This window comes from Centruroides sculpturatus, unplaced genomic scaffold (assembly GCF_000671375.1).
Source record: "Centruroides sculpturatus isolate CEXI.00-Female unplaced genomic scaffold, Cexi_2.0 scaffold12, whole genome shotgun sequence".
NCBI lineage: Eukaryota > Metazoa > Arthropoda > Arachnida > Scorpiones > Buthidae > Centruroides > Centruroides sculpturatus.
This window is the reverse complement of record NW_019384438.1, coordinates 1,384,094-1,411,757: the sequence shown is the minus strand read 5'-3', so window position 1 is coordinate 1,411,757 and position 27,664 is coordinate 1,384,094. Positions and strand designations below refer to the sequence as shown.

Sequence of the window (27,664 nt, the reverse complement as noted above, 5' to 3'; positions counted from 1 at the left end):
TAGCGTGTAAGTAGTTTGGCTGTTTGTCCACTATTGGTCCAGATTCGTCCAATCCTGTCGCGACACGAGTCAGCGATGATGTTTTACCGCATTTTAAGAGTCTCTTTTAGTGTCTTTATACAAATACGGTCACAATTTTTTTGCCACGATATACGAATCCACATTATATGAACCCGTGTTATAGGGGGGGTCTACTATATATCTAATAATTCTAGATGTTATTTGATTTTCAAGTATTATGGCATTAATGATGATAGAGTCCAGGTTTATTTAACATTAATTAACTCTAGAACTGCAACAGTGGTATTTTTGATTGCTACTGAATTTTACTTACTTGCTCACTGAATCAAGTTTGTCACAGAAATCTGAAATTTGACATTTTCTGAATTTGAATGTTAATTCAGTTGCATTACAATTCAATTTTATTTTGATAAAATCAAGGGATCCTGAAATATAAAGATCTCCACTTACAACCACAGAAAGTAGTCATTTGTTTGATTGCTGATTTATTCTGTTGTTTTATTACCTTTTTTTTATTTTTTCACTTTTGTTTCATGTGTCTATGACTTGTAAAAATAAACACTTCTACATTAATGTTTCAGCTAGTCTTGTTTGCATTTTGTTTCTTTTGTTAGAACAACTTTTTGCTTCAGTTTTATTAAACTTATTCACATAGTGTGTATACAAGTGTTTCAGACTATGCAAGCGATAGGTACTGCAAGATCATGAGATTCGATCAAAAATCAAGCAGATACATATGCTTGAGGACTGACAAATTTTCTCTTTATTTGCTACATGGAACAATTTTAATAAGAATTATTCTTTGCTACAAATCTGAGAAAAATCTAATCAGAGATGAGTAGCTCTTTCCTAGACATACAAGATATAGATTTAGTCAGTACATGCCAGTAGAAATCAGATAAATTCAGGATCAACTTTTTGGTTTTAATAGATGACACCAAGTATCTGTGCAATGCTTTTCCTTACCTTGGAAAAGATGAACTCTGTCCTACTAATGTGTCCCTTCCAGAATATATTGGTATGAAGCTGATATCTACCTGAACAAAGGAAGAAACATTACTATTGACAATTATTTTACAACACTGAAACTCCAAGATAAGAAGACTAGCATAATTGGCACTATGATTCAAATGAGAAGGGGATTCCATAATCAGTCAGGATATTGCATGCTGAGATTTATTCGACCATTTTGCTAAAACACGATGACACAACCCTCACTGTTTATCAGGGAAAAAACAAAATGTCCTGTTGCTTAGTACAATGATCGATACGATGATTTTCATGCCAAATATTGTATACTAAAATGGAAAAGGCATTACATGTACATTTTTTAAGTGTTGATGTCCTTGACCAGATGGCAAGAAACTATTCCATTTAAGCTGCTACACACTGCTGGCCTGTACATGTCTTTTATATTATTATAGACTTGGTCACAATCAATGCTTGGATTATTTTCAGACAAGTATCAAAAAATAATATGAAATGTCATATGGTTCTGCAGAAACTCTGAGGAACTATGTGCTAAACACATTGCATTATTACACCTAGTTTAGAGAGATTGATTTACTATCCAATACAACTGATTGACTTGTGTCAATCCTTGAAGCATCACCACTGTGAAATAGCACAATGTAAGAAAAACAAATCACTTATATTGCTTGTTTAGAAACAAATAATTAAGGAAGAAAAAAGAATAGATAACCTCTGTAAATTGATCAATAGAGAGTTTGCGGCTGTCGTATTCAGCCCAAAACATGAATGGTGGATGGTCGAGTGCCGCCATCTGGCAATTCTAGATGGTCGATAATGGTGTTTGCTACGTCTAGCATGGTGAGTAGATCGGTTTAAACTTCTTCATTTTTTTGTGTTTGGAGTTAAAATTATTACCTATTTTATTAAAATAATGATTATTTAAGCATTTACGAATGATATTGTAAAGAAACAGATGATTTTAATCCAGAAATTATTTAATTATTCAATTTTTTAGCAAGTGATGCAAAGTGCCTATAGAATTTACATATATTTGCCTTCATAATAGTTTATCTTAAGGTAGGTTTGTTCTTCCACAGCATCTTCTGCCATCAACAGTGTAATACGGTTATAAATTTTCTAAAAATTAATTTTCCAAGCTGCTTTTGAATTTATGTAAGCAACTATTTCCCTCAACAAAAGTATGTAGTAGTCCTATCATCCAATCATACAGTAAAAGACACCACGCTAATTAAAATAATTATTTAGTGTTATTAAACATCCTATAAATACTTTAAAATAGTTTAATTTGTTTATTTACCTTTGCTTTTAACCCTCAATGTTAAATGTATCCACCATTTTTTCAACAAATTTTCCATGAGTCAATGCACGACATTCACTGAGTCACATGATATGAACATGTGCTGCAACAATTTTTTCTTGGAGTTAAAAACTTAAACTGTGTACTTCTGCTTGCCGTGTACAAGTAATGTTTGAACTTGCACTGCAACCTCTCTAATGTTACAATAAAACTATATTAAAAGCAGTTTTGAATTCAATTACATTTCACGAAAAAGCATGTTTCGGAAAGTGTTATAGATATTCTGTTGGTATAAATTTCCCTTAATTTTATTATTATATAAAGTACAGGTATACAGAAAGTCTTGTAGTTCTAGTGTTAAATGTTTTTACAGATCAAACCATCCCAACTTCAGATCTACATGTTCAAAAATAGAATGTCAGGAAACTATTTGAAAATCTCACAAATGTGTAGAATACCAGAATAACTAAACTTAAAAATTTGGACAAATAGGAAAAGCAAACAATTAGTAAATAAAATATATAAACATAGTAACAAAATATAAAACATACAAATGAAATAAGTGAATATGTTAATTCCCTTATTTCATTAACATAATCCGTGTCTCAAACATTCAAATCTGAAACATGTGGCATTTTAAATAAAATATATCTTGCTAAAATGATTGTAGAGTTTCATCAAAATGGTCTGTCAAATGTTCAAGCTTAGCTTCAAAGAGTTTTATTAATCATAACCATGAGTTAAGATCTGGAATTTTTCTTTTGTATAGAATCGGATCGACAGAAGTCACAATGATAAGTTCTTCAGATATCCAAACATCTAATCATGGCATATATCTGGATGTAACCAAAGTATCTTGACAAACAGGTTCATATTTGCTATTGGAGAATAATTTTTTGGCAAGGAACATGAACATTCTGCCTTTTCTTAGATCCTCTGTCTGTTCACTGTGCAATAAATGCTGCAAATGTACCAATCAAGATCTTTCTCCTTGTTCATTCTGACTGGAATTTTTATACCCCACTGTTGAGTCATTTTGGAATGTCTCTTTTTCATTTTGAACCAAATTGTGGAGTAGCTGAGCACTTTGATGACTTTTAGTTCTTGATTTTTTTAGGTGTATCTTCTTAATATTTTAGAGGATGTTATGAGTGTTATATTAAGATTTCTTACTGCTTTTGATCCTTTCAGCACACTAGGTCTTTGCAGGTGAAGTATCCTGCATATAACATTATAACAAAGATTCCAGTTTAGCAGGAATGAGAAGCCATATAAAAACACTATGTCTTCAATAAAACAGTTCTTTTGTTAGATTGTTGAACAAAGAGAAGTAGAGAGATCTTGATGAAAGAGAACAGAATGCTGCTGTTTTAAGAGTCAAATATAATTTAAAAGATATAATCATACAGGCCATTTTTGGGAAGTCACGTGTATGGTTATATCTTCTAAATTAATTGGTTTGAAAATAAAGATCAAACAGAGGTTGGATAGCAAAATTATCAATGCCTCTGCACAGTAAGCAAAAGTTGTTGATTTAACTCCCACTCTTAATCAATCTGTTCTTTCACAATATTCTAAATTAGTTAATATAATTTTAATCATTAAATTTAATTCAAGATGGTAACTTAATCACCTACCTTTAGTCCAAATTACATAATACCTATATATAAATTTATTTATATTTAATTAGCTAGGTTATAGTATAATAATGAATCCAGCATTACCATTTGTTTATAAAGTCTTATGATAAGAATTATAGAATACTATTAAATTATTTTTCATACCTGAAATACATCACTAGAAGCACAAAGTATTAAACGATGTGCTGCAAACTGTTTTCCACCAACTTCTAAAGTAATATCACTCAAGAGTCTTTCAGCATAAAGACCAGCAATTTTTTCTAAAACTGTAGATGAATTATCTATTTGTTGTTCGTGTTCATTATCACATAACTTATGACCTTCCGTTAAAGGAACTGAATCTATAGAATCATCATCTATTGACTGAGACTTTGTGCCTACATTGCCACTTTCTCCACAGCGCATGGTTGTATTTGCATTATTGTTTCTATTCCAGTTTGAATTACTTTGAAACATTGCAAATGCTAAAAAGAACAAAAAATTAAGATTTTTTTATTAAAAGAATATAAGTTTACAAAGATAAAACATATGATAAATATTTAAAATTTTATTTTTTAAAAATGTTTAAATTTAGATTATAGATTATTAATTATTTACAAAATATAAGTTCATTACTTTCTAAATATAAACACATTAGGATGGTGCTTATTTTTAAGTTTTGAAAAATTGGACAGTGCATGTTGAGTCTGTTCCATTATGAAAAAAATTTTTGGTAAAATTTGGTTAGTTTTGAATAATATTTAGTGGTAACTACCACAATCTAAAAAATTGTAATATGTCTCAGAGCATAATACTGCTCATTGTTAAAATAGAAATCCTACCTAAGTATAGCAGTAAGAGCACAATGTCATCTTGTTATATTGTAACATGGAAATTACCAATGACAAATTTTAAATGCTTAGTATTGTATTACCTCATATATTGCTTAAAATAAAGAAAATTTACATTTGAACAAATTAGACACATGTCTCTATGCAAACTACAACTTTTATTTTTACCCCTATAACAACAACCACCCTAATGTGTACATATATAGATATATAATGTTATGTATAATATACATTAGAATGGTCTTTATTATCTGTACTTACATTAAAAGAAAAATGTTATATCATAGCCACACACAAATAATGTAAATTTAAAAATTAATTTTTATTTTACAGTAGAGCCTCGATTATCCGACCCCCGATTAACCGACCGTCCTACTTGGCAAATTTCAAATGTCCGCTAGTGATGTGGCGCTACAATATTTTGCTATGTCTTGGCTACTTTAATATTATGTTTACGTGTTTTAGCTGGCAACACTCATTCGACCATGAAAGGGAGCCAGTATTTAAACGAGGCTTAATTTTCTAATTTTTAACGATACAATAGCGACGATTATTATTTTAAAAAATTTTTGTTAGGCTTAACATCAATGAAAATTCAATGCGAAGTAGGTTAATAGCGATATACTAATATACTAATTACATGGGATATAATAATATACTACACTAATAATGGATTTTTTCATACTTTTCGGTTATCCGACTTTTCAATTATCCGACCAACCCCAGTCCCCAATTGAGTCGGATAATCAAGGCTCTACTGTATTTTTAATTTTGGTTTCAAAGTCAGAGTTTTTTTAATTATTTTTTAAAGTTTTAATTTAGTTTTTATAATTATTTTAATAATTTTTATTTATTTAATTTTGCATTAATTTTGACGAATCTTTTGAATCCTTAATTACAACTTTTTTAATTAACTGTTTTTTTGTTTGGAAAGCTGTGGCAGGGATTATAGGTGGAATATTACTAAATTTATGGGACATGGAGAACATCAAACCTCCCTGGGATTTGGAGATGCTCAAGTCTAAAAATCACGTTTGTGAGAACTTTGACAGCAAACACTAAAGGTGAATCAATATGTAATGTTTTGAAAGATTATTTCATGGAAAAAGCGATTCCTTTATCAAATATAATATCAATGGCAGCAGATGGAGCACTGGTCGTGTTTGGGTGCTATTGTGGATTTATAAGCCATTTAAAACAAAATGTACCTGGGGTGTTTGCAATACACTGTGTCATCCATCGACAACATTTAGTTGCTAAAAATCTGAATGGTAGATTGCATCAATCTCTTCAATTTGTCATTAACGAAGTAAACAAAATTCAAAGTAACACATTGGTTACTTGTGCAACTGTGAAGAAAATGACGAAAACTTTCATCAATTGCTCCTTCACATTGAAGTACACTGGCTGTCAAAAGGCTTATGTTTGACAAGATTTTTTTCACTTTTTGAGAGTTTTAGAGTTTTTGGATGATAATTAAATTTTCTTTTAAAATTGGATAAGTGTAAACCAGACATTACTTATTTAACAGATTTGTTCACTAAATTTAATGAGGTTAACTTGCAGTTACAAGGTGACAGTCAAAATTTAATAAAAACAAAGTCCATCATTTCAGATTTTCTTGTCAGAATTAAACTAATGAAGCAAAATATTGGATAGTGCAAATTTTCCCAGTTTCCCAATTTGTCACAGACAAACTGCCAGGATAATGATGTTTCACAACCTATGTTCAACATTTAAATAGGCTTAACACAGACTTTGAAACTTGGTTTGAGGATTTTTGAATATGGAAATACCACAGTGGATTATTGATACATACAGTGACATTGAAAAAAACAAATGTCATATTACAAGAAGCAATAACAGAATAAGCAATAACAAAGAACTTAAGGTACAGTTCAGAAAGGGATATCAGCAACTTTGGCTTCAGAGAGACATATCTATTACTTATCCTGCATTATGGACTATCGTGAGAAAGTTTTTGATAGCTTTTCTATCTTCATACCTTGGGAAAACAGGGTTTCTCGAGGGGTTTCAGCACAGTTGCCAATCTTCTTAAAAATAATAAAAGAAACAGATTAGAAATCACCCATTGAGGAGATTTAAGGTTACAGCTCACTAAATTGAAGCCAAATATTGAAAATTTGCTATTAAAGCATCAGGCTCATCTCTCCCATTAAAAGCATTTGTTTGTGTAGATATTTTATGTTATAATTTTACTAGATTTACATTTTGTGTCACTTTAATAAATGTATAAAACTTAACATGTGTTTTTTTTTTTTTAACTTTTTCACTCTACAGTTAAACCTATCAAAGTGAGTAGCACTGTGTCAGCTGTTAAAAACATATTTGAAGTTGATGAATTTGTAACAATTCAATATTAGATATGCGGGGGTTCTACCCAAAACAGAAAAAATTGGCATGTGGTCTACGAAACAAAAAAATTTGAGGACCTCTGGCATAGAGTTTCAGTTCAGCTTCTGCAAGGCACTTTCGTCTGTTCCTAATCAGCTTTGCAAGGAGAGATTTTCTCGACGTCCATCTAGTAGAACACCAAGATAATGTAGTGAAGGGAAGGCACACCACAGAACTTACAAAAAAGGTGCTCGAGCAGGGTTACAACCCATTATGGACCAAACAATAATACTCAAGTGTTGCAAAAATCGAAAACTCATCTTTATATGGGAGTCCCTTCTCATGGCAACCTCAGATGCATGCAACACTCCCACTCTATACCTGCCCATTGTATAGGTCACTCTGTATAAGTGGTTAAACAATGATCCACATCCACAGTCACATTATTAACATGGGACTACATCCATGCATGCATTGCTTCACAACATACATATCACATTGCATGCACAACTTTGAACACGTTTGTAAATTAGTGGCTTGTTCTTAATGGTTTTACCAAATATTTTAATTTGAATAATATGTTTTCTGTTCTTCTTCCTCAGAATACTTCTGTTTGATCTTTTTAAAAATCTTTAATCACCTGACAATGACGATTATAAATTCGTCAAAAGTACTTGCAATAAAAAGCACTTATAATGCCATACTCAGTAAACTCTCCATCCTACTATAGCGGCTTATTACAGTATGTTGGAAATGGTATTTACTAGCTAACTCCTCAATCACTTTTCTGTGAAAACTATACTCCTGAGTTACCACTGCAATGCAATTAAGCTCTGCGTTTGTATCCTCCAATTTAGCACAATGTGCGTATACCACCTAATGAGAGTTCTGAATGCAAATCTGGCTGGTAATATCAAAACCTTATACAGGGGTCTTTTTAAAACATGAAAAATATCCTGTATGGACTGTTACTACAGGCAGAGGAAATGAGTAACACAGAGGTGCATTATTTGGTTCTCAATATCAGATTTGCTAATAACCACATCAAAATCACAGTATAAGCAGGATACCAATAAAACATAACACAGGTGCTTAACCTAATGATGATAGCTGAGAGTTATTAAAACATTTGTTTATTGGACGTTTCTTACTGCAGTTCGGTTTGATTTGCATTTAGTTTAAAGAAAGTCATTCAGTCAGTACAGTTGATGTTAAAGGCTCTTGTGAGTAAGCACAAAATTGCTCAAAAGAGTGAATCACAAAAGAACACTACTAAGATGAAAACACAGGCTTTCATTGGTTTCTGAGGATAGGCATTTTGGACATGTCTCTTATCAGGCCTCTTTTAAATTCAACAGTAATCTTGATGATAGAAATTACATATAGAAAATTGTGACAACTGGATTCCAATGAATAATAAAATACCTGTATTTTATAAATGGGGGTAATGATAAAATTCTGTAAATTATAAAAGGGAGAGTATAATAAAATGCAATTAAAACTGTAAAATTAAAGGTTAGTAAAAGAAAAAAGGAATAAAACTTATTGAAATCTTAAAAAGAGACATAACAATTACTGTCTGACTAGCATCTCAGTTGTAAGTTAAAAGTACTAAAAAATGTTTAACTTTTAGTAGTACTTTTAACTTCATTAAAATTACCACTAAAAGTACTACAGTAGTTATGTGTTCAATGCATTCACAGCAAAGATTTTATAAATTTCAAAAAAAAAAAAAATAATGTAGTCACTTACATGTTTGGATTGAATAATGAAGAACCTCAGTTAACTGGGGACGTTCTACTTTATTTGAAATAATAGCAAGATAAATGAGANTATAAATTTCAAAAAAAAAAAAAATAATGTAGTCACTTACATGTTTGGATTGAATAATGAAGAACCTCAGTTAACTGGGGACGTTCTACTTTATTTGAAATAATAGCAAGATAAATGAGACAGTAAAGACATCAACCTACAACTCTGGAGAGCCAAATTTGCATCTGGTTAAAGCCTGAGAAATTTAAAAAGTGGTTTGAAGTGGATATTCCAGGTCCCATCTATCATAATTCAGCTGCAATTTTGGACTTGGCCAAACCCACAATCAACATGAAAGAAACTTTAGAGACCGGAAGATAGAAAAAGTTAAAAAGAACTATCCTAAATTTATACAATTTTTATTAAATCCAAAACTGAAAATATAATTTAAAAAATTTTAATATTGTTTTTTTTCTATAAAAAGGCTTCAGTCTCTCCCTTTATGGATATCTTTCCTAGATCAAAATATTTTTCCTTATTAGAAAATCTAAAACTTTTTAAGGTCGAAAATTTAGTAATTTAAGCACTACAGACATTAATAATTAAATTTATGTAAAAATAACTTATTTATATAAAAACAAATTTATGTCCAAAAAACTATAAAAATTAAAACTTTATAATCTAAACTATTTTCAGAAATATACTTGCAAAATAATCAGAACTTTGCTTATATATAGCAAAGTTCTGTATATTTTACATGTTAAGTAAGTATTTGCATATAGTTTTGAAGTAAAACAAATCATAAATTCTTCAGCAGTTTCAGATATTTTAAAAATTGAATCAAAACACAAACAACAAAACAAATCCATTGTAGCAGACATTTTTTTGTAAAAATATCTTCTACAATGACAATAAAATGATTAAAGCATGAAAAATGAAATGATACATAATTTTAATATTAATAAACAAACAGAATGAGGGGAAAAAATTTCCTAATCAGCTTTGCAAGGAGAGATTTTCTCGACGTCCATCTAGTAGAACACCAAGATAATGTAGTGAAGGGAAGGCACACCACAGAACTTACAAAAAAGGTGCTCGAGCAGGGTTACAACCCATTATGGACCAAACAATAATACACAAGTGTTGCAAAAATCGAAAACTCATCTTTATATGGGAGTCCCTTCTCATGGCAACCTCAGATGCATGCAACACTCCCACTCTATACCTGCCCATTGTATAGGTCACTCTGTATAAGTGGTTAAACAATGATCCACATCCACAGTCACATTATTAACATGGGACTACATCCATGCATGCATTGCTTCACAACATACATATCACATTGCATGCACGGTAAAATTTGGTTAGTTTTGAATAATACACTGGTGTGCAAAAATTAAGCAGCAATGTAATTTTTAAGCAGACAGCCATGAAATTGTAAAAAAGGGCTGTTGCAATCAGTACAATGAACACCCAACTCAGTAGAAACGTGATTCATATTCAGGAAGAAGACATCACATGTGACATGAGGGCAAGTAGAACATGTGCAGTGAACACTTGCAGTGAGAAATACAATAAGAAGGAGGCTTTAATTCCATACTGTATGTGTTCTATTCATTTTTGTACTAGTATGCTTTCTTCATCTTTTAAGAATAAAATACTGTCTATGTATTCTGAATTTCATTTCTCCCAGGTGATTTCTTGCAGAGTTACAGCAAAAGAAAATTTGTTGCTTAAGTTTTTCACACCAGTGTATTTAGAGTTTGCTACCTGGGTCTGGAAAATTTCAATATTTCACAATGCTAAGCATAGGACCATTCAATGTAAAAATAGACTACATAAATTAAATTAATTTATTAAAATATCTATAACCATAAGGTAGATAATACTGTTNGCAGAACTTGTCATGGTAGATATAGACCAAGCAATCAAAAAGTTTACAGGCATAAAGTTCTATAAACGATACGTGGATGACATAATTATACTATACGACCAAGAATTAACAAAATTAGAAGAAATAGAAGAAAAAATAAACAAATTAAACGATAACATCAAATTCAAGGTAGAAAATGAGGCAAACACAGAAATAAATTACCTCGACATAAAAATAATCAGGAAAGAAAACAGGATCGAATTCGAGCCATACACAAAACCATGCGAGATCAGGAAAGTGCTAAACTACAACTCAAACATCCCGCAGTACATAAAAGAAAACATATTCATCATGGAATATAAAAAGATCGAGAACAGAACAAGCTCAATACCGACGAAGGAAAAACATCTCAACGAACTACGAACAAAATTCCTACTAAACGGCTATCCAAAACGAATGCTAAACAACTGGGAAAGGAAAATGAACAACAAAAGGCTGGAAAATAAACAAAACGAAGGAAACACAGTAAGATACATACCCTTCCCATACATCCGTGGCTTCTTTGAACAGGTAAACAAAAGTTTTGAAAAAATAAATATAAAGCTAGCCCCAACCTATAACAACTTGCAAAAAAGAATCCAGAAGACTATACCTGACAGAAATAAACAACCAGACAAATACAACACTACAGAAGTCGTCTATAAAATACCTTGCACATGCGAACCCCCAAAAGTATACATCGGTGAAACAAAAAGAAAATTAGAAACACGATTAAAAGAACACATCGAGGACCTGAAGTATAATAGAATCAACTCTGTTTTTTACGAACATTGCACGACCCACAACTGCAAAATAGATAAGAATGATGCAATAATAGTACACAAAGAAAAAAATTGGTACAAAAGAAGATTCAAGGAAAGCTACGAAATTACTATAGACAAAAATAATATTAACAAGAACCTAAGCATTGACATCCATAAAAACTGGCTACAATTATTAAAATAGAATGTTTATACAGTCGCAGGCGAGGCTGTACGCAACACTCGGAGAGGGGTGAAGTTACAAATTACAAGGCATGCGGGGGAGGCCGTCAAGTCGGGAGAAGATGGGAGGGGAAGGGAGCGGGAAGTACGGAAAGTGCCAGACTGATACCGTATACTATCGATGTAACAGACTGAAGAGGGGCAAAAGCCCGAAACGCGTTTCTGTATGAATTGAAAGTAGATGATGGAATTATTTGCCAAGTGTCGATAAATGCACCAAGTCGTGACATAGAATTAGAAGAAACAAGAAAAAGAACTATTATTTAAATAATGATTTAAATTTACAAATTTAATTTTGAAGAAAGAATATTGATCCATTGATTTTACAACTTCATGAATCAAAATTTCTTTGTAATTCAAATTAATAAATTCTGAACTATAGTAAAATTATGATGATTTTTCAAAAATAAAATATTTACTAGTGAATTTAGTGTGTACTAGGTTGTAAATTTGCTATTTGTAATTAAATTATTAAGATAATTTTATCTAAAAGATAGATAGTGGTACCATCTTCTTATATAAATATTAATCATTAAAAACTTTAAATTTTAACTAACTAATTTACTACCATCTGGAAAAAAATTGAGAAGAGGCTGCAAACCTGTAACTTTTGTGAACCAGATAGGTGTCTATCAGCTTTGTCACGCAGACCTTAAATCTAATTTTCACCTTCAAATATTTGTAATTATCATACGGGATGTTAAAAAAAGCATTTATATGATGGATTATATATATCAGGAATGAACCTTTTTTGAGTCTGCATGCCATATAGTAAGCATACTTAGCTTTAAAGATTTTTACACATGCCAAATTTTAGACTTGGAGTAATGATACTTGAAGAAATAAAACAAATTTGATCTAATTAGAATACATATAAAAAAGCTAATTGAAAAAAAGTCATATGATACATTATGTGCTAGATAATTTTTCCTTACATGTCATTTTGGGCATGCATGCCATAAGTTCGCCATCCCTAGTATACAACATACTGTGTAAAAACCTTTTAGTAAACATAGGTCAAAAACTATCACAGGGATGATGAACCTATAGCAAATATGCCAAAAGTGGCACATTGGAAAGAATTGTCTGGCACAAAACATAAGAAATCCAGCAATCCAGCAACAAATTGCTTAACTTTCCTGGTAATATGTGGTGGTGACTTTTTATACTTTTAACTACAGTAAAGCCTCGATTATCCGACCCAATTGGGGACTGGGGTTGGTCGGATACTTGAAAAGTCGGATAACCGAAAAGTATGAAAAAATCCATTATTAGTGTAGTATATTATTATATCCCATGTAATTAGTATATTAGTATATCGCTATTAACCTACTTCGCATTGAATTTTCATTGATGTTAAGCCTAACAAAAATTTTTTAAAATAATAATCGTCGCTATTGTATCGTTAAAAATTAGAAAATTAAGCCTCGTTTAAATACTGGCTCCCTTTCATGGTCGAATGAGTGTTGCCAGCTAAAACACGTAAAAATAATATTAAAGTAGCCAAGACATAGCCAAATATTGTAGCGCCACATCACTAGCGAACATTTGAAATTTGTCAACTAGGACGGTCGGATAATCGAGGCTCTACTGTATTATAAAATGACAAAAAGCTTAATTAAGATTAGAGATGGATTTTATAAAAAATTGTAAATGCTAATAATGAGTAAAATCATCATTAAGTCTGACCCTACTGGAGATACACACAACTCCTTTATCTCTTCACTCCTCAACCTTTAATCATCAAAATTTAATAGGATCAATTTTCCTAACAAATAAATCCTTGCAAAATTTTTAAATTTTTGACAAAAAGCACAGGAGTTATTAAGCTTCAAAGAGGGTGAACAAAATCATGCCCACCACACACACTAACAACCATACATACCAAAAAAAAACCCCCAAACCAAACCCCAAACAAACCCAAGGTCCTGAGTCCAAAAATGTAAAAATCTGGAGGGGGTCATTGTATGACCAATTGCCATACTTTCTCCAATATATATAACAGCCAGGAAAGTAAAAATTAAAAGAAATTTTATGATAATTTATCTGATTTTCAGTTTTTTATTACAGTTTTATATTTAGTTCAGTATATCATCCTTTTCTGAACCAGCTTCTTTACACTTATTTTAGTTAAAGCTTAGTATAACAAATAATTAAAAACAAAAAAATGATTTAATGAGAAACTAATGTTTTCAATTGCTTTTAGTAATTATCACCAAGTTATAAGCTGTTCGAAAAAATAATATAAGATCGAATACAAATATGTAATGTGGAACAGGAATCTGATTGGATGGTGAAGCAAGCATGAATTTGACTGTTTTCCAATTAGAAAATTCACTTCAAATATTTAAAAATATGATATGCTTTTTTTTCAAACGATTTGTAACCTGATGATGACTCCTAAAAATAATCGAAAACATTATTTTTTCATATGATCAAGTCTTCTCTTACATTAACCCTATTCTAACAAAGCAAAATTTAATGATTCATACACAATGAAGATTAATCTTTATTTTAAGATTATTAAAGAAATACTTAAACATATTTTATAAAAATAAAAAATGTGGTGTCCATAACATCTTGAGACAAAAGGACTTTTTTCAGATTTTTTTTATAAAGAAACAAATGTTTCAAACTGTTCAAATTATCATATCAAATATTATCGGAAACTTGAATGAAACTTTAACTTTTTAATTCAGATTATCACTGAACACATCTAGAATAAACTTATAAAATAAGTTAAATTATCAATAACACTTCATTCAAATGATCAATATTTTTGTAGTTTTATAAAAAAAATATCTATAATAAAGGATAAAAAACTTTTCTTAAAAAATTTTTCCAAGATATAATAATTTATTGATTGATTAATACTAGATTGTAGCACATTAAATTTATATAATCAGTAATAACTTCACCTATTTTAAGTAGGTCCATCCACAATGACATTGATAAAAGATGAGATGAGGGACTAGGGAGTGATATCTTGACTTTCACTATTTATGACAGATTAAGGATATTTGAATGAATTTGAATCAGATCTCTATAATTATAGATTGCACCATGAAGAATACTTTTTCCCAATTTAATAAAAAACCAGAATTATTTCTCAAAATTTATTTAATAATACAATTCACAGATATAAACTATATGAAAATTATATTGTAAAGAACTGTTAAAGTAAAATTTTGTTTCTGATTAAAGCTGATCTTAAAAAATTGAATTTAATTATAATATTAATTTTTGCAGATATATTAAATAATAATACAGAAAAAACAGAGAGAAAAGCTGTAGTTTCAACATTGTATTAATAAATATACAGTATACTCCAGATTATCCAGGCAATGGAGGCATGTATAACAAACTCTAAGTGTGTTTTAATGAAAGCTAATCAATTCTTTTATTTAATTGTCAATTTTAATATTAAATTTAACATAGTTTATATATTAAGAGTAAAATACATTTTGTGAGTGAAAATTAATTAATAAGCTTTAGTAGATGTGATCAGAATTGAATAAAACTTTCAACGTAAACAGAAAATTCAGAAAAATTTATTGAGCTAGTGTTTTGTAGCTTCACTATCAGTTTCTTACATTATTAACCAAAAATAACAGATTGCCAGCTAGCTATTGTCCTAAAATGTCATTAATTTTGCAATATTAAATTAATGATTTATTGATAAGGAAATAATTCCAAATATTTTCTTCAAAAATTTTACAACTTATTTAATGAAAAAAATACAGTATACATATAAGTAAAGCTGTATTGTTCAAGAATCAACAGTACTTATTAGGCCAAATTACCTATATCTTGACATTCTGGTAGTAGTTCTGATGCTCAAAATACAATTTTAAATATTAAGAGTTAATTTTTATTATTTTATTTTAATGCTAATATTTATATTCCTGACAGATTTTTATCAAGATGTAAGCATGCAGAGATAATCTACATACAATTGAGAGTATACTGTATAATACAGAATATCAGAAAAACAAATTTATTTTGGAAATGAAATGAATTCTTTCTGCTAAAATTTTCAACTGATCGATTTAGTTTCTTGAAATTTTTTTAAAAACCTTTTTCTCCAGTTTAGTGTATTATTATAATCTATATCATTTAATTAATAATCAGAACAATTGAAAAATTTGAAGTTCATTAATTTACACACATCTTTCTTCAGATATTTTACACAATTAACCAATCCATTTGCTAAAAATTTAATCATCATCAAACAACTTGAATTTTCAATCAACTAAAAAATATAAAGAGTCATCATAATCATTATTTTTACAAATAGAAAAACAAAATCAGCAAAATTTGCATAGTTCTTTTCAGAAATTAGCTTTTATAAAGAAAAGTTTTCCATTTAAAAAANATTTTTGTTTTATCTTTAAACGATAGATGGCGTAATTTCGCGTTAATATTATAAAAATTACCCGAAATTTGATTCAAATTATATCTAACATTATCCATATTATTTTAAAGGATGAAAATATAATTTATTCTTGATTGATCGATTTGTCGTGCCCATTGTTTTATTCAAATTAGTATGGATTATGGCGCCATTATCGCAAATTTAGTTTCGGAAACAAACTTTTTTAAATCTTCTCTCTACAAACTAATAAGTCAAATAGCATCGTTTTGTATTGCGAATATATACAGAAAAATTAATTATTCTAGATTTAAAATATTAGTTTAATAGAGGTGTAGCGAGTGATGGAATGAAGCGCGTCTAGCTTCCATTATAATGGTAACAAGTGTGATTCTCACGCGGGATGGCTCCTCTCTTCTTTCTTGTTCTTGATTTTCTTCTTTCTCTGAATAAAAGGCGTTGTAGAGGAAAACAAGCACAACTTCTGTTTTTATGCAAAATTAAATTGAATTCTCTACACTTGACTCCATATCATGACACACTACTCAAATGCCAATTTTCATTTTGCCCATTATATAATTATATTTCATACACGATTAATCTTATTGTGTTTTTTATTGTTTCGTACTTTGTACGTACAGGAAAAGTTACGTTGCGCTAAAAAATCCAAATGATATTTCAAATGACACTCACGTTTCTGAGTAGGCTACACGAACTAGAGCTGTCTAGTTTCGAGATGATATCTTTATATGCGTAACAAATCACTTTGTTATGTCGAACTGTAACGTCAAGAAATCATTGAAAAAATTTATTTTCGCGGCCAAGCATCTGTTTATATTTGAAACCATGAAATACCCATAATGGAAGAGCTCTTCTTTCTTGTCTGCGATCGCATTGTATTCGTATAAGCTATAATAAAAATTACTTGGAGACCAAACCACTTTTTAACATTTCGAAAATAAACCAAAGACCTAAATTCCATTAAAAATAGTACTAAAAAATTATGTGATAAATCTCTGTGTTTTTATTTAATAACAGAAAAGCTGTCATTAGCACAATTTACGACAATAATATGTAAAATTTCGATTTGAATTTCACAACAAATTTATCTTCTAAAACAGGTTTAAGTTTACACAAATGTAAATAAGTTGATACTTTATTCTACTGATTATAAATTCATTATAAGTTATTCGAGATTAAGTAATTAATTAATTTAAAAATGTGCATTACATTTAACACAATTCATCACAGAACCTATTACATTACAAATGTATTATATCAGAATACATTATCTTTGTTTCGCTTACACTGCTTACAAAACATGAAAGTGATTCGGCTAGGCAACGATGAGGCAGCGGGCTTGGATACATCTGAGACGGATTATCTCCCGAAAAATTTCTCGGGTTTTTGGACTTTTCGGATTCTCCAGAGTGGTAGGCTGACGCCTTAACCTTCTCGGCAATTTTTAATTAATTTTTCTTATCTCCAATAGGGTCGGACTTAATGATGATTTTACTGATTTTACTGGCATTTACAATTTTTTTATAAAATCCGTCCCTACCCTCAAAATTAAGCTTCTTGCTATTTTATAACAATTAAAAATATAAAAAAAATTTTTTAAATAAAATATAATTCAATTCTATAATAAATATTCAGCAATTGTCTTTTGAATTGATTAATAATGCAGAATATTGAAACTGTTCCTCAAAGATTAGCAATTAGATACGACAGCCAACATTTGCCTTATCTTTATAACCTTAGATATAGTAAATTTCATTAAAATTTTTACTTCATTTATTTCATATGTGATTTACATTCTATCATTTTGATCATGTGAAATTGAAACAATCTATATTCATTTACACAGTAAAAAAATGACTGCACTATCTATATATTTTTTAGTTAAAGTATACTTTGAAAAAAATTATAGTAATTATCAAAAAGGATGAACCAGCCATTACAGTTATTCTGTTGAATTAATCAATGCATATTTAACTGTGAGTAAAGTTGAGGGAATGTTAATGTTTTTAACTCAGTTAACAGGACATCATCTGGCATGAATGGTTGATAGTGAAGATTCCACTATCATCTATCCATTACTGAAGAGGATCCATTAACCAAGTCAAAAATGTTAGTGCTCTTTCAACTCAGAACTGTTGAGAAGGGAAGCTGGGGATTTTTTTCCCAGGCCCAAAGAAAACCCAGGGGCCCATAGTGATTCTTACTCCTATAAAATTAATGTTATTTCTATTAACAGAAAATAACTTAAAAATTTCTTTTTATAATTAAAAAAAAAACACTATGTATTTCACTTGTTTAAAAAAAAAAAAAAAAAAGCCTAGTTACAGGTGCCCTTGAAGAGGCTTAAAAGGTCTGTTTTACCCAGGCCTCATACAAGCTCTCAACAGCCCGCTTCAACTTCATCCACTATTAAAAGATGCATCGATTACTTCCGTAATTATTAAACAAACGGTAGACCAATACTCAATCTAAATGTAATTATTTTTCATAATTTAAATATTCACAATTCATGTTATAAAAGTTATGTTTATTAATGTTGCAGTCAAAACCCGTTTTTAGTTAGAATGCGTTTTAACAAGTTGAAACTAGTTTATACTGGATGTCTTTGTTAAAACATAACATATTTCAATCATATACGATAAAGAAAAAAAAGTAGCACCATCACCAATACCAGTAAAATACAGTTTTGTAAGTACTGTATTAATTTTCTAAAACTTAACACACAATTTATTTCACAATTAAAAACTGCAAACTTTTGAAACAAATAAAGAATATTCTTATATATTAATAATAATATCAGTCATATCATATTTTTATCTAGATAAATTAACTATTTTGGAACAATTTGGCAAACTATAAATATCTTCCATAAAAACATTTAAAAATTAGCTTACAAAGTTCATTGGCCAAAACTCAATTTAGAAAATTCAACAGCGTCATAATTTCTAAATTTCTGCAGAAACAACAGAAATGTACCATTATTTTATTACTTTCGCGTAAGCTGTAAAAATATTTCAATTATTAATATAAATTTTGAGATAAATTTTCATTTTTGAAGGCCACATTCCATAATATTAAAAGATAATTCACTTTTCACCAAATATTTGATAAACAACCATTTTCTCCTTATACTGAAGGATTCATTGAATTTTGGCATAGAATTACGGCAAGAAATGTTAAATTTACTTATTACTCTTCGCAATAGCCAGCGAGAAGTCGCATTACTTCAAATTTAGCAATTTTACCGAAATATGTCAAGCAGAAACGTCACCAAAACATAAAACATCATTCATTAAACGTAACGACGTCACACAGAACCTGTGTATACGTAACAATCAAATATTTACCTTTACTTCCAAACGTATGGAGTCGAACAATCAATAATTTAATAAATTGAAGAATATTCAATAGAAATAACCTTGTTTTGTGAAAGGGGAATTGCGTATTAATTAATAAGTAAGTGCGTATTCCTAACTTCAAGTAACATGACTTTTACAAATAACGAAAACTCACCTAAAATATAGTAGATCGAACCCGATCTTCTGCCATCTTGTATACAGCGACCTCTAACCTAAATCGAATAAAATGTCATTAATCAATTATTATTATAATTTTTTTCCTGAATTGTATTAAAAGAAAAATAATTAAAATTGTTTGTAGTTTATTAAAAATGTGATTTTATCTTTTCTAATATAAAATATAGTAAAAAGTGAGAGAGAAATATGAAGAAAAAGTAGTGAAATCTAATCGAATTGTTTATTTCATATATTAACAATATCCAAATATTTAATACAAAATAACATAAATTGTAATTAAAATAAACCATAATATCTAATAAACATTTAAATTATCCTCTATGTTAATTTTTTCCCACTTTAAAAATTTTTGTTATATCTTTAAACGATAGATGGCGTAATTTCGCGTTAATATTATAAAAATTACCCGAAATTTGATTCAAATTATATCTAACATNAATGTTACCGGGAAAGTTAAGCAACTCCTTAATGAATTTTTTTTAATTTTCATTGTACTGGATATTTGGAAATGAACTTGAAGGTTTTAGTTTTGCATGTTTACTCCTGCATTAATTTGTTTACATTATTCAAATGTTTTTGCTTTTTAATTCAGAATTCACTATATGGAAAAATGTATAGTGTTAGGCTACGCAATCAATTTTAATATTGTATGTTGCGCATGGCTTGATTCCCCAATAAAAGCCGTCTAATGCCTATGAAAATAAGAAGAGTTCGATTTTTCGTCCTTAGAATTTCGATATAGTTATTCAGAAAGAATAAATAAAACGCAATGCTTTGAAAAACTACGGCATTGATGTTAAAGTATAACACATTCCAATAGTAAAGTGATACAGGCAACCAACTGTGGAATATACTGGTATATATTACACAGTTGACTAGATCTAGACAATATGATGATGATTCATTTTGAGAAAATGTTGCCAACTAAACAACTGTCAATGGGCTGAGTAAAGCTATATTCGTAATATTACCATTCTAATATTTAACAATTTGTTACATATCAGAAATTAAAATTCCCTTCTCGCAATTTCTCGAAATAAAAGTTATAAATTTTGCAATAAATATTATATAAAGATGATCTTTTCATTAAACTTTATATACGAATTTAAGTTATAACTGTTACTACAAGTTGAAATATGATGCACGAAAACAATAGTAATGTCACAGCGGGACATCCGGTCGTGACTTTCGTTAGAAGTTCGTAATAGGTAAAAAAATATACTGCACATAATAGATTTACGATCCATTGTCTGTTTATTGTGTATACTTTATTGTCGTCACGCGAGATTCCCAACTCTTTTCTTTTTCTCTATATTAAAGCTTACGGGAATATTTTCATTTCTAGTCTCGTATTTCTATGAATGAAATATAAACATTATCCTGCATAAATGTAAAACAATACAAACATTTATTTGTACAGCAAATAGAGCTTGACCATTTAAATCTTGATTAATTTCACAATATTACTCAAGATTTAATGGTTTGTCGAGTTCACACCTGTGAACTCAGATAAACTGATAATTTTATATCTCATCAGCATCAAAACAAAAAAGCGACCTGTTGTATTTTTTGACACTGTTAATCCAGACGTTGTTAATACTTTGATAGAATATAAATATAAAAAAACAATTCCATTCCGTGAATAGAATATAAATGTTTTAACGTTAATATTCTGTCCACGAATTATCAGTGAGCGGCGCAGGACCTTTGGATTATTGAATTACTTAATTTCGAATTTTATGCTAGAGAATGAAGCAACAAGTCTTTCAAAAAAAAATGGTAATTACAGCTAGAATAAGTAACAGGAAAAAAAATAGAGTAATGGCCTTTCAAAAATGTTTTGTGCACTGGATACTTGCCAGTTGAGGTTGATATTAATTAAAAACAATATCAACTTTGTCAGAAGTGTATTAAAAAAACTAGTTTTACGTGAGTTGAATATAAATTATATATTTTTATAAGGTCAGATCGATATTTTTTGTAAATTTTTCAATTCTTCAGGAAGCTTATCACCATCTTTATTTTTCTTATATTTCGTAAATTAATTCAAATGTCCAACAGGTTGCGTGGACAATTGCCAAAATTCGAACTAAAACAGAATAAATTTATTTAATATTTCATGAACAAACATATCAATATAAAGAATATTTTACCAAAATATTATCCTTTTTGTATTAAAGAAATTGAATTTATTTATAAATGTAGTAAAGGAAATTTAAGTTAATCATTTTTTTCATACTAGTTAAAAAGTATAGCATAGCAAAATTTGACGACAAAAATGGAGAATTTATTAAGAAAATACAAAATTATACCGTTTCTCGACCAGGCTGACTCAAATTTTACTTGATGCTACTAAATAAAACGAGTTAATATTTAATAGACTGCAGCCACTGAAAGTCTCATCTAGACCTAAAACGGTTCTAGCTCCAAAGATTTCTAAAATTGACTTAGCAAAATTCAAAAATTCCTTTCGTGTCTAGATGAAGTTTCACAAGACACCAGACATCTTGGTCTTCATGTAGACCCAAAAGGTCTAAAAGACACTAATTGGATTAACAAACCTGGACCAAGGGTTTCAATGCTATTCATTATCAATTTTATAAGACTATATTAATTGAGTTTAATCAAAGTTAACAGAGTTATATTATTTGAACTATGTTGATTTTACGTCACATAATAGGAAACGTCAGAATGCCAGAATAGGAAAAGCAATAAGACTGTAATAATAATACAGCAAAAACTGAACAAATGAAATAAATCACGTTTAATCTATCATAAAATGATACCAAAACAGAATAAAAATAAATCTTAGAGTTCAGTAATTCTAGAACAAAAAAAAAAATGTTAAGCAACAGTCATTTTCTTTCATTAAGATAAGACAAAGTAATTTATAATGCTGACCCAATTTCATAATCTTTGCAATTTGTTAACATTTCTCTTATACTAATAAAGTTATTTGTGTAATACATAAATTCATATACTTGTTTACTGTATATTATTAGTATATTAAATTATACGAATATCATAATTTTATAGCTACAGGGATAAAAAAAACATACTGAACAAAAGTATTTCCAGAGAGTGCTTAAAAATAATTTATAATTTTTAAACATGTTATATACAGTAGACCCCTATAACGCGGGTTCCTATAACGCAGNAGAATGCCAGAATAGGAAAAGCAATAAGACTGTAATAATAATACAGCAAAAACTGAACAAATGAAATAAATCACGTTTAATCTATCATAAAATGATACCAAAACAGAATAAAAATAAATCTTAGAGTTCAGTAATTCTAGAACAAAAAAAAAATGTTAAGCAACAGTCATTTTCTTTCATTAAGATAAGACAAAGTAATTTATAATGCTGACCCAATTTCATAATCTTTGCAATTTGTTAACATTTCTCTTATACTAATAAAGTTATTTGTGTAATACATAAATTCATATACTTGTTTACTGTATATTATTAGTATATTAAATTATACGAATATCATAATTTTATAGCTACAGGGATAAAAAAAACATACTGAACAAAAGTATTTCCAGAGAGTGCTTAAAAATAATTTATAATTTTTAAACATGTTATATACAGTAGACCCCTATAACGCGGGTTCCTATAACGCAGATTCCTATAACACGGCGAAAAAATTGCGACAGTATTCGTATAACGACGCTAAAAGGGACGCGTAAAACTCGGTAAAATGTCATCGCCGACTCTTGTCGCGACAGGATTGGTCGAATCTTGACCAATAGTAGACGAGCAGCCGAACTACTTACACGCTACAGAGAGTTTAGACGGGTAAGTTGAGTTTACTATCGTCTGTACAGTATGTAAATTAGGTACCGTAAGTCTAATACAGCGCTGTAATTTTATACATTTCTTGTAAAAAAAACATTTCTTATTCAACGGCCATAAAAATTATTTCTGTTAATGATGTCTCCAAAGTTCAACGAATTTTTCGCAGAAAAATAACTTATCAGAAATCGCGGCCGCCGTTTGGTGCGCTGCTCCGCGACGAAAACAAGCTTAAGCAATGGCGTCGTCGAACGGTGCACACTCGGTAAGTAATCCTACAATTTTTTGTTTATAGCATAGTTTATACGGATTATTCCCAAAAATTATACGTGTTTTGGAAATGGTGTTTTGTGTTGAGTGAAATTAGTCTAGAATCGATTAATTTTATGGAAGAAAACCTTTCAAACAGCCGTAGTCCGTAAACTGCACATATGCCGGGCTGTGATTGGCTCGTGTATTTAAGGATTCCTGCAACGCGAAATTCTTATAAAGTGGAACGTATCTACCGCGTTATAGGGGGTCTACTGTATTTATTAGGTAATAAAAGAATTATATTCATCTTAAGGTATATAATATATATATAAAGTTATAATACTGTATTAGCAGGTTTGCTAAATGTGTTAACGATATCATTTATTACTGATTCATTAATCATTTAATTTTCAGTTTGTGCTTAGGGACAAATCTCGACCACGTGCTTTCGATTAACAAATTCCTTGTTTAGAATAACGCGTGCTTTTGTTTACGTTTTGGATTTGATACGTAGCCAACAATTAGAAGTAACAAAACATTTTGCGTTTTCTTATTTTTGTTTCTGTATTTGCCGTCCCAACCCGGAGCTAAAAAGAAATTTAGTAATATCCGAACATGTAGAACCTTCCAGTGTCAAGGAAAATAAATGTCATTTGCCTTATTGAGGCCCTCGAAGTATTCGTAAAAAATAAAGGTTTTTTTTAAAAGTACAGTACATAGGCCTAATAAATAGAACGGAATTTGTAACAAACAGTACGAGACAGGGTCTATAATCGTATCATATTCTATATAATTATAAGGGAAGTCAACACCCGACATCTAAAAGGAATATAATTGTAGAAAGCAGAAATAAAAAAGGATGAGATACCTGAGAGATCCGATCAATCCTATCTACAAAATAAGTTTATCCTGAAGCGGTTACATTGTTCTTATAGATTTATATCTTAGAAAGAATAAGTGTGTGTGGCCAACTTTATCAATGATTTGATTATGGAGTTGATAACGACCTTTAAACAAGTTGAAGACGAGTTTGGATGAAATAAGTTTTTTATTCTCTAAGATAATTATTAATCTCTTTAAAAATGTAATGATAAACTATAAAAATAAATAATTGTTTTTATGAAATATGATTTGCTTAGAAAAAAGGAATTTGCAATTATAATTATTGACTTTAATAATAACATAATAAAGACGTAGAAAAGACATGTTTATGCGGATTTATAATAATATTTTATTCGTTTTTAATATAATAACATAAATTTGTTGTTATAAAAGGATGTATATTAAATATTTTGGGATTGAAACAGCTCTCTACGCTATATTTGAGGTTTTTAATGTAAAGCGCGAAACGGCGTAATATTTGCACCGTTTTTGTTACGATGTTTCAGAGACAATTACGGTATATAGTATACAGCACCTGAATGTATTCCATTTCTGCTATGTAATAATTAAATGCAATGGCAATGGAATATTCGGTAATGAATTATTTGTTAGTTTGAATGTCTTGCGCCCCACTCTCCTTTGCATGAGGAAAAATTTTATCTCGTATTCTATCTCTGCGTGGTTCTAAAAGCTCCAGGCCGTACAGAGAAGCCTCACCCGATTTCAATACTCACTATTTTGATAGTATCCAGTGGCTTCCCCTTTGATTTTTATAAATTTAACAGACATTGTATTCTATTCTAATGGTAGAAAACCTGAAAATGGTCTACATTAGATTGAAAGTACTCGTTATTAATAAATGTATGCTATATGTTAGTGGCAAGGTGTTGTCTACCTACGTTACGGTACTTTCCCTAGGCTATATAAGAAGTTTTTTTTTAGTTTTTAATTGGAATAAGGTTACGATTATTTATTTTATGAGTTACGGTTTACATTATGTTATTCTCTCCGTATTTTGTAAAACAAAGTTACAATAAAAGTGATTAAATTTCATTTCTAAAAGAGCATTCGTGCGAGACGTAATTCGTTTTCCTCTTTCTCGTTGGGTTCTTGAACTTTGTCGTGCGAATGCGAGTGTTAAAAATATGTCCTCGTATAAAATATTTTAAAGTTTTTATATCGTCATTTAAATCATTATAATCCTTGCTACACTCAATTAAAGACGATTAACATATCCCATAACTTAATGTTTCAAAGAGAAAGCCTTCATATTGCAAACGTAATTAGGTTATTACAGGTCTTTAACTTGCGTACAGGGTTGTGAGCACATGATTTATACACGGTAATTCCAAATTCCTGGTTTTTTTCATTCTACACTTTCGAAGCCGCATAAATAGGAGTCCGGAAACAATATTCAATATTTATTTCAATTATTTTCATGGTATAATCTTTCTAGCGTTGTTCTATTACTTGAAAGCCGTCCATCTGCAACGCAAAAAACAATGCGAAGAATCACACGATTCACATGATTCGTCGCGTTGTCTTATAAGTTGACGTCAACGGAGGTCATTTTGAATACCTGCAGTGAAGCTCGTTCATCCTACAATGTTTCAACGCTTACTATAGTCTGTGTAACGAAAGAGTAGACACCAGTCATCTTGAGCTAGAAGGGTCTACGCCAAACGAAAAGAATGGAAGGAGACATGTGGGAGTTGACACATGGATCTCTTTCAGTTGTTTTGTTTTTTAAAACATTTTAAAATGTTTTATACTATCTTTGTCATAAATTATTTTATTGTTTTACTTTTTATTCCAAATTTTATTACTGTGATTCATGTGTCAATTCCATGTCTCCTTCTATCTCTTTTTATCCGACATAGACTCTTCCAGTTCAGGCTGACTCATCCCTGAGTGAACTATAGTGTCAGATAGCACGTTTAAGATTGACGAGGTGGGTTAAGGGGTCACTCTATCGCTCTACTATTTGGTAAAACATATCATAGTTATGTCATAGATTTTCTTTTATGTCTCGTCTCATCAATAGTTCGATGCTGAGGGCATTAAATTATTAATGTAAAATATTCATAAAGAACTTATCTAGAGGTTGAAAATATCCTTGAAAAGATATTAAAATGATATAGTAAGTGGGGGGAAATGAAACTGCAGTGTAAAAACGTATCACTATTAGTGATACGTTTGTGGCGATATTGACATTTTAAAATATATTGTCAAACGATTCATTTCACCCCAAAGTAAGGATGGAATTGATCATAGCGTCTATTGGGGAGAAACAAATTGTATGCTTTTCAATTATGACAATCTGACTAATTAAATACACCAAAACAAACTCACTACACTAAAATAATTTAAAATAGAAACGTTTAAGAACATTTTTTATACGATGGGCATGAAAAAAGCTAACAAAGCAGAAAGAAACGAAAATGAAAATAAGAGCTCCGTTCCTTTCAATCGTTGTGTAAATAAACAGTCTTAGAATTTTTGTTACTCCTGTTTTAATATCAATACTACGCTGTACGGTACAAAAACATACAACACGAATTCTTAATAAAGTAATATATCGTAATATGCAATGTTGTATATACAGTCCAATATAGCAAATACGCTGCAAATTATTTCACAGAACTGATGTAAATGAATAACCTCAACGGTAACAAGTTTCAATAAAGAAAAGCCATTAAATACTTTTTGTAACGTTTCCCTCGGGCGCACGTAAAACCTGTGCAAATCAACTTTTCTGTTCGTATTGTCGATTATAGATCAACGGGAGTTAGAAGTTACTCTGTCGTTGCGGGTTTACACATCAGGAGAATAATTTTAACTTTATTAAAAATGATTACTTTTCGTCTGTAACGTAAACAATAGTACTTTCCAGCCTATAATAGATCATGCGATCGTTCCTTTTTTATTTGTAGTATCAAGTGTGGCACGATAACGCACGAAAATTACGCAAAATAAGAAAAAAATATGAAACAAAAAGTA

At 29.9% G+C, this 27,664-nt stretch overlaps 1 protein-coding gene across 1 annotated transcript in view; it reads right to left on the bottom strand.

The window, feature by feature from the left end:
- LOC111620058 overlaps positions 1-19,700 on the bottom strand; it is a 59,812-nt gene extending 40,112 nt beyond the window's left edge. The window contains exons 1-2 of the mRNA XM_023361901.1: positions 19,545-19,700; positions 4,096-4,415 (exon numbers count right to left, since the gene is read on the bottom strand). Of these exons, the coding sequence (XP_023217669.1) occupies positions 4,096-4,407 (312 nt within the window). The 5' untranslated portion in view covers positions 4,408-4,415; positions 19,545-19,700. The remainder of the gene's footprint in view (positions 1-4,095; positions 4,416-19,544) is intronic.
- Positions 19,701-27,664: the final 7,964 nt, after the last annotated feature.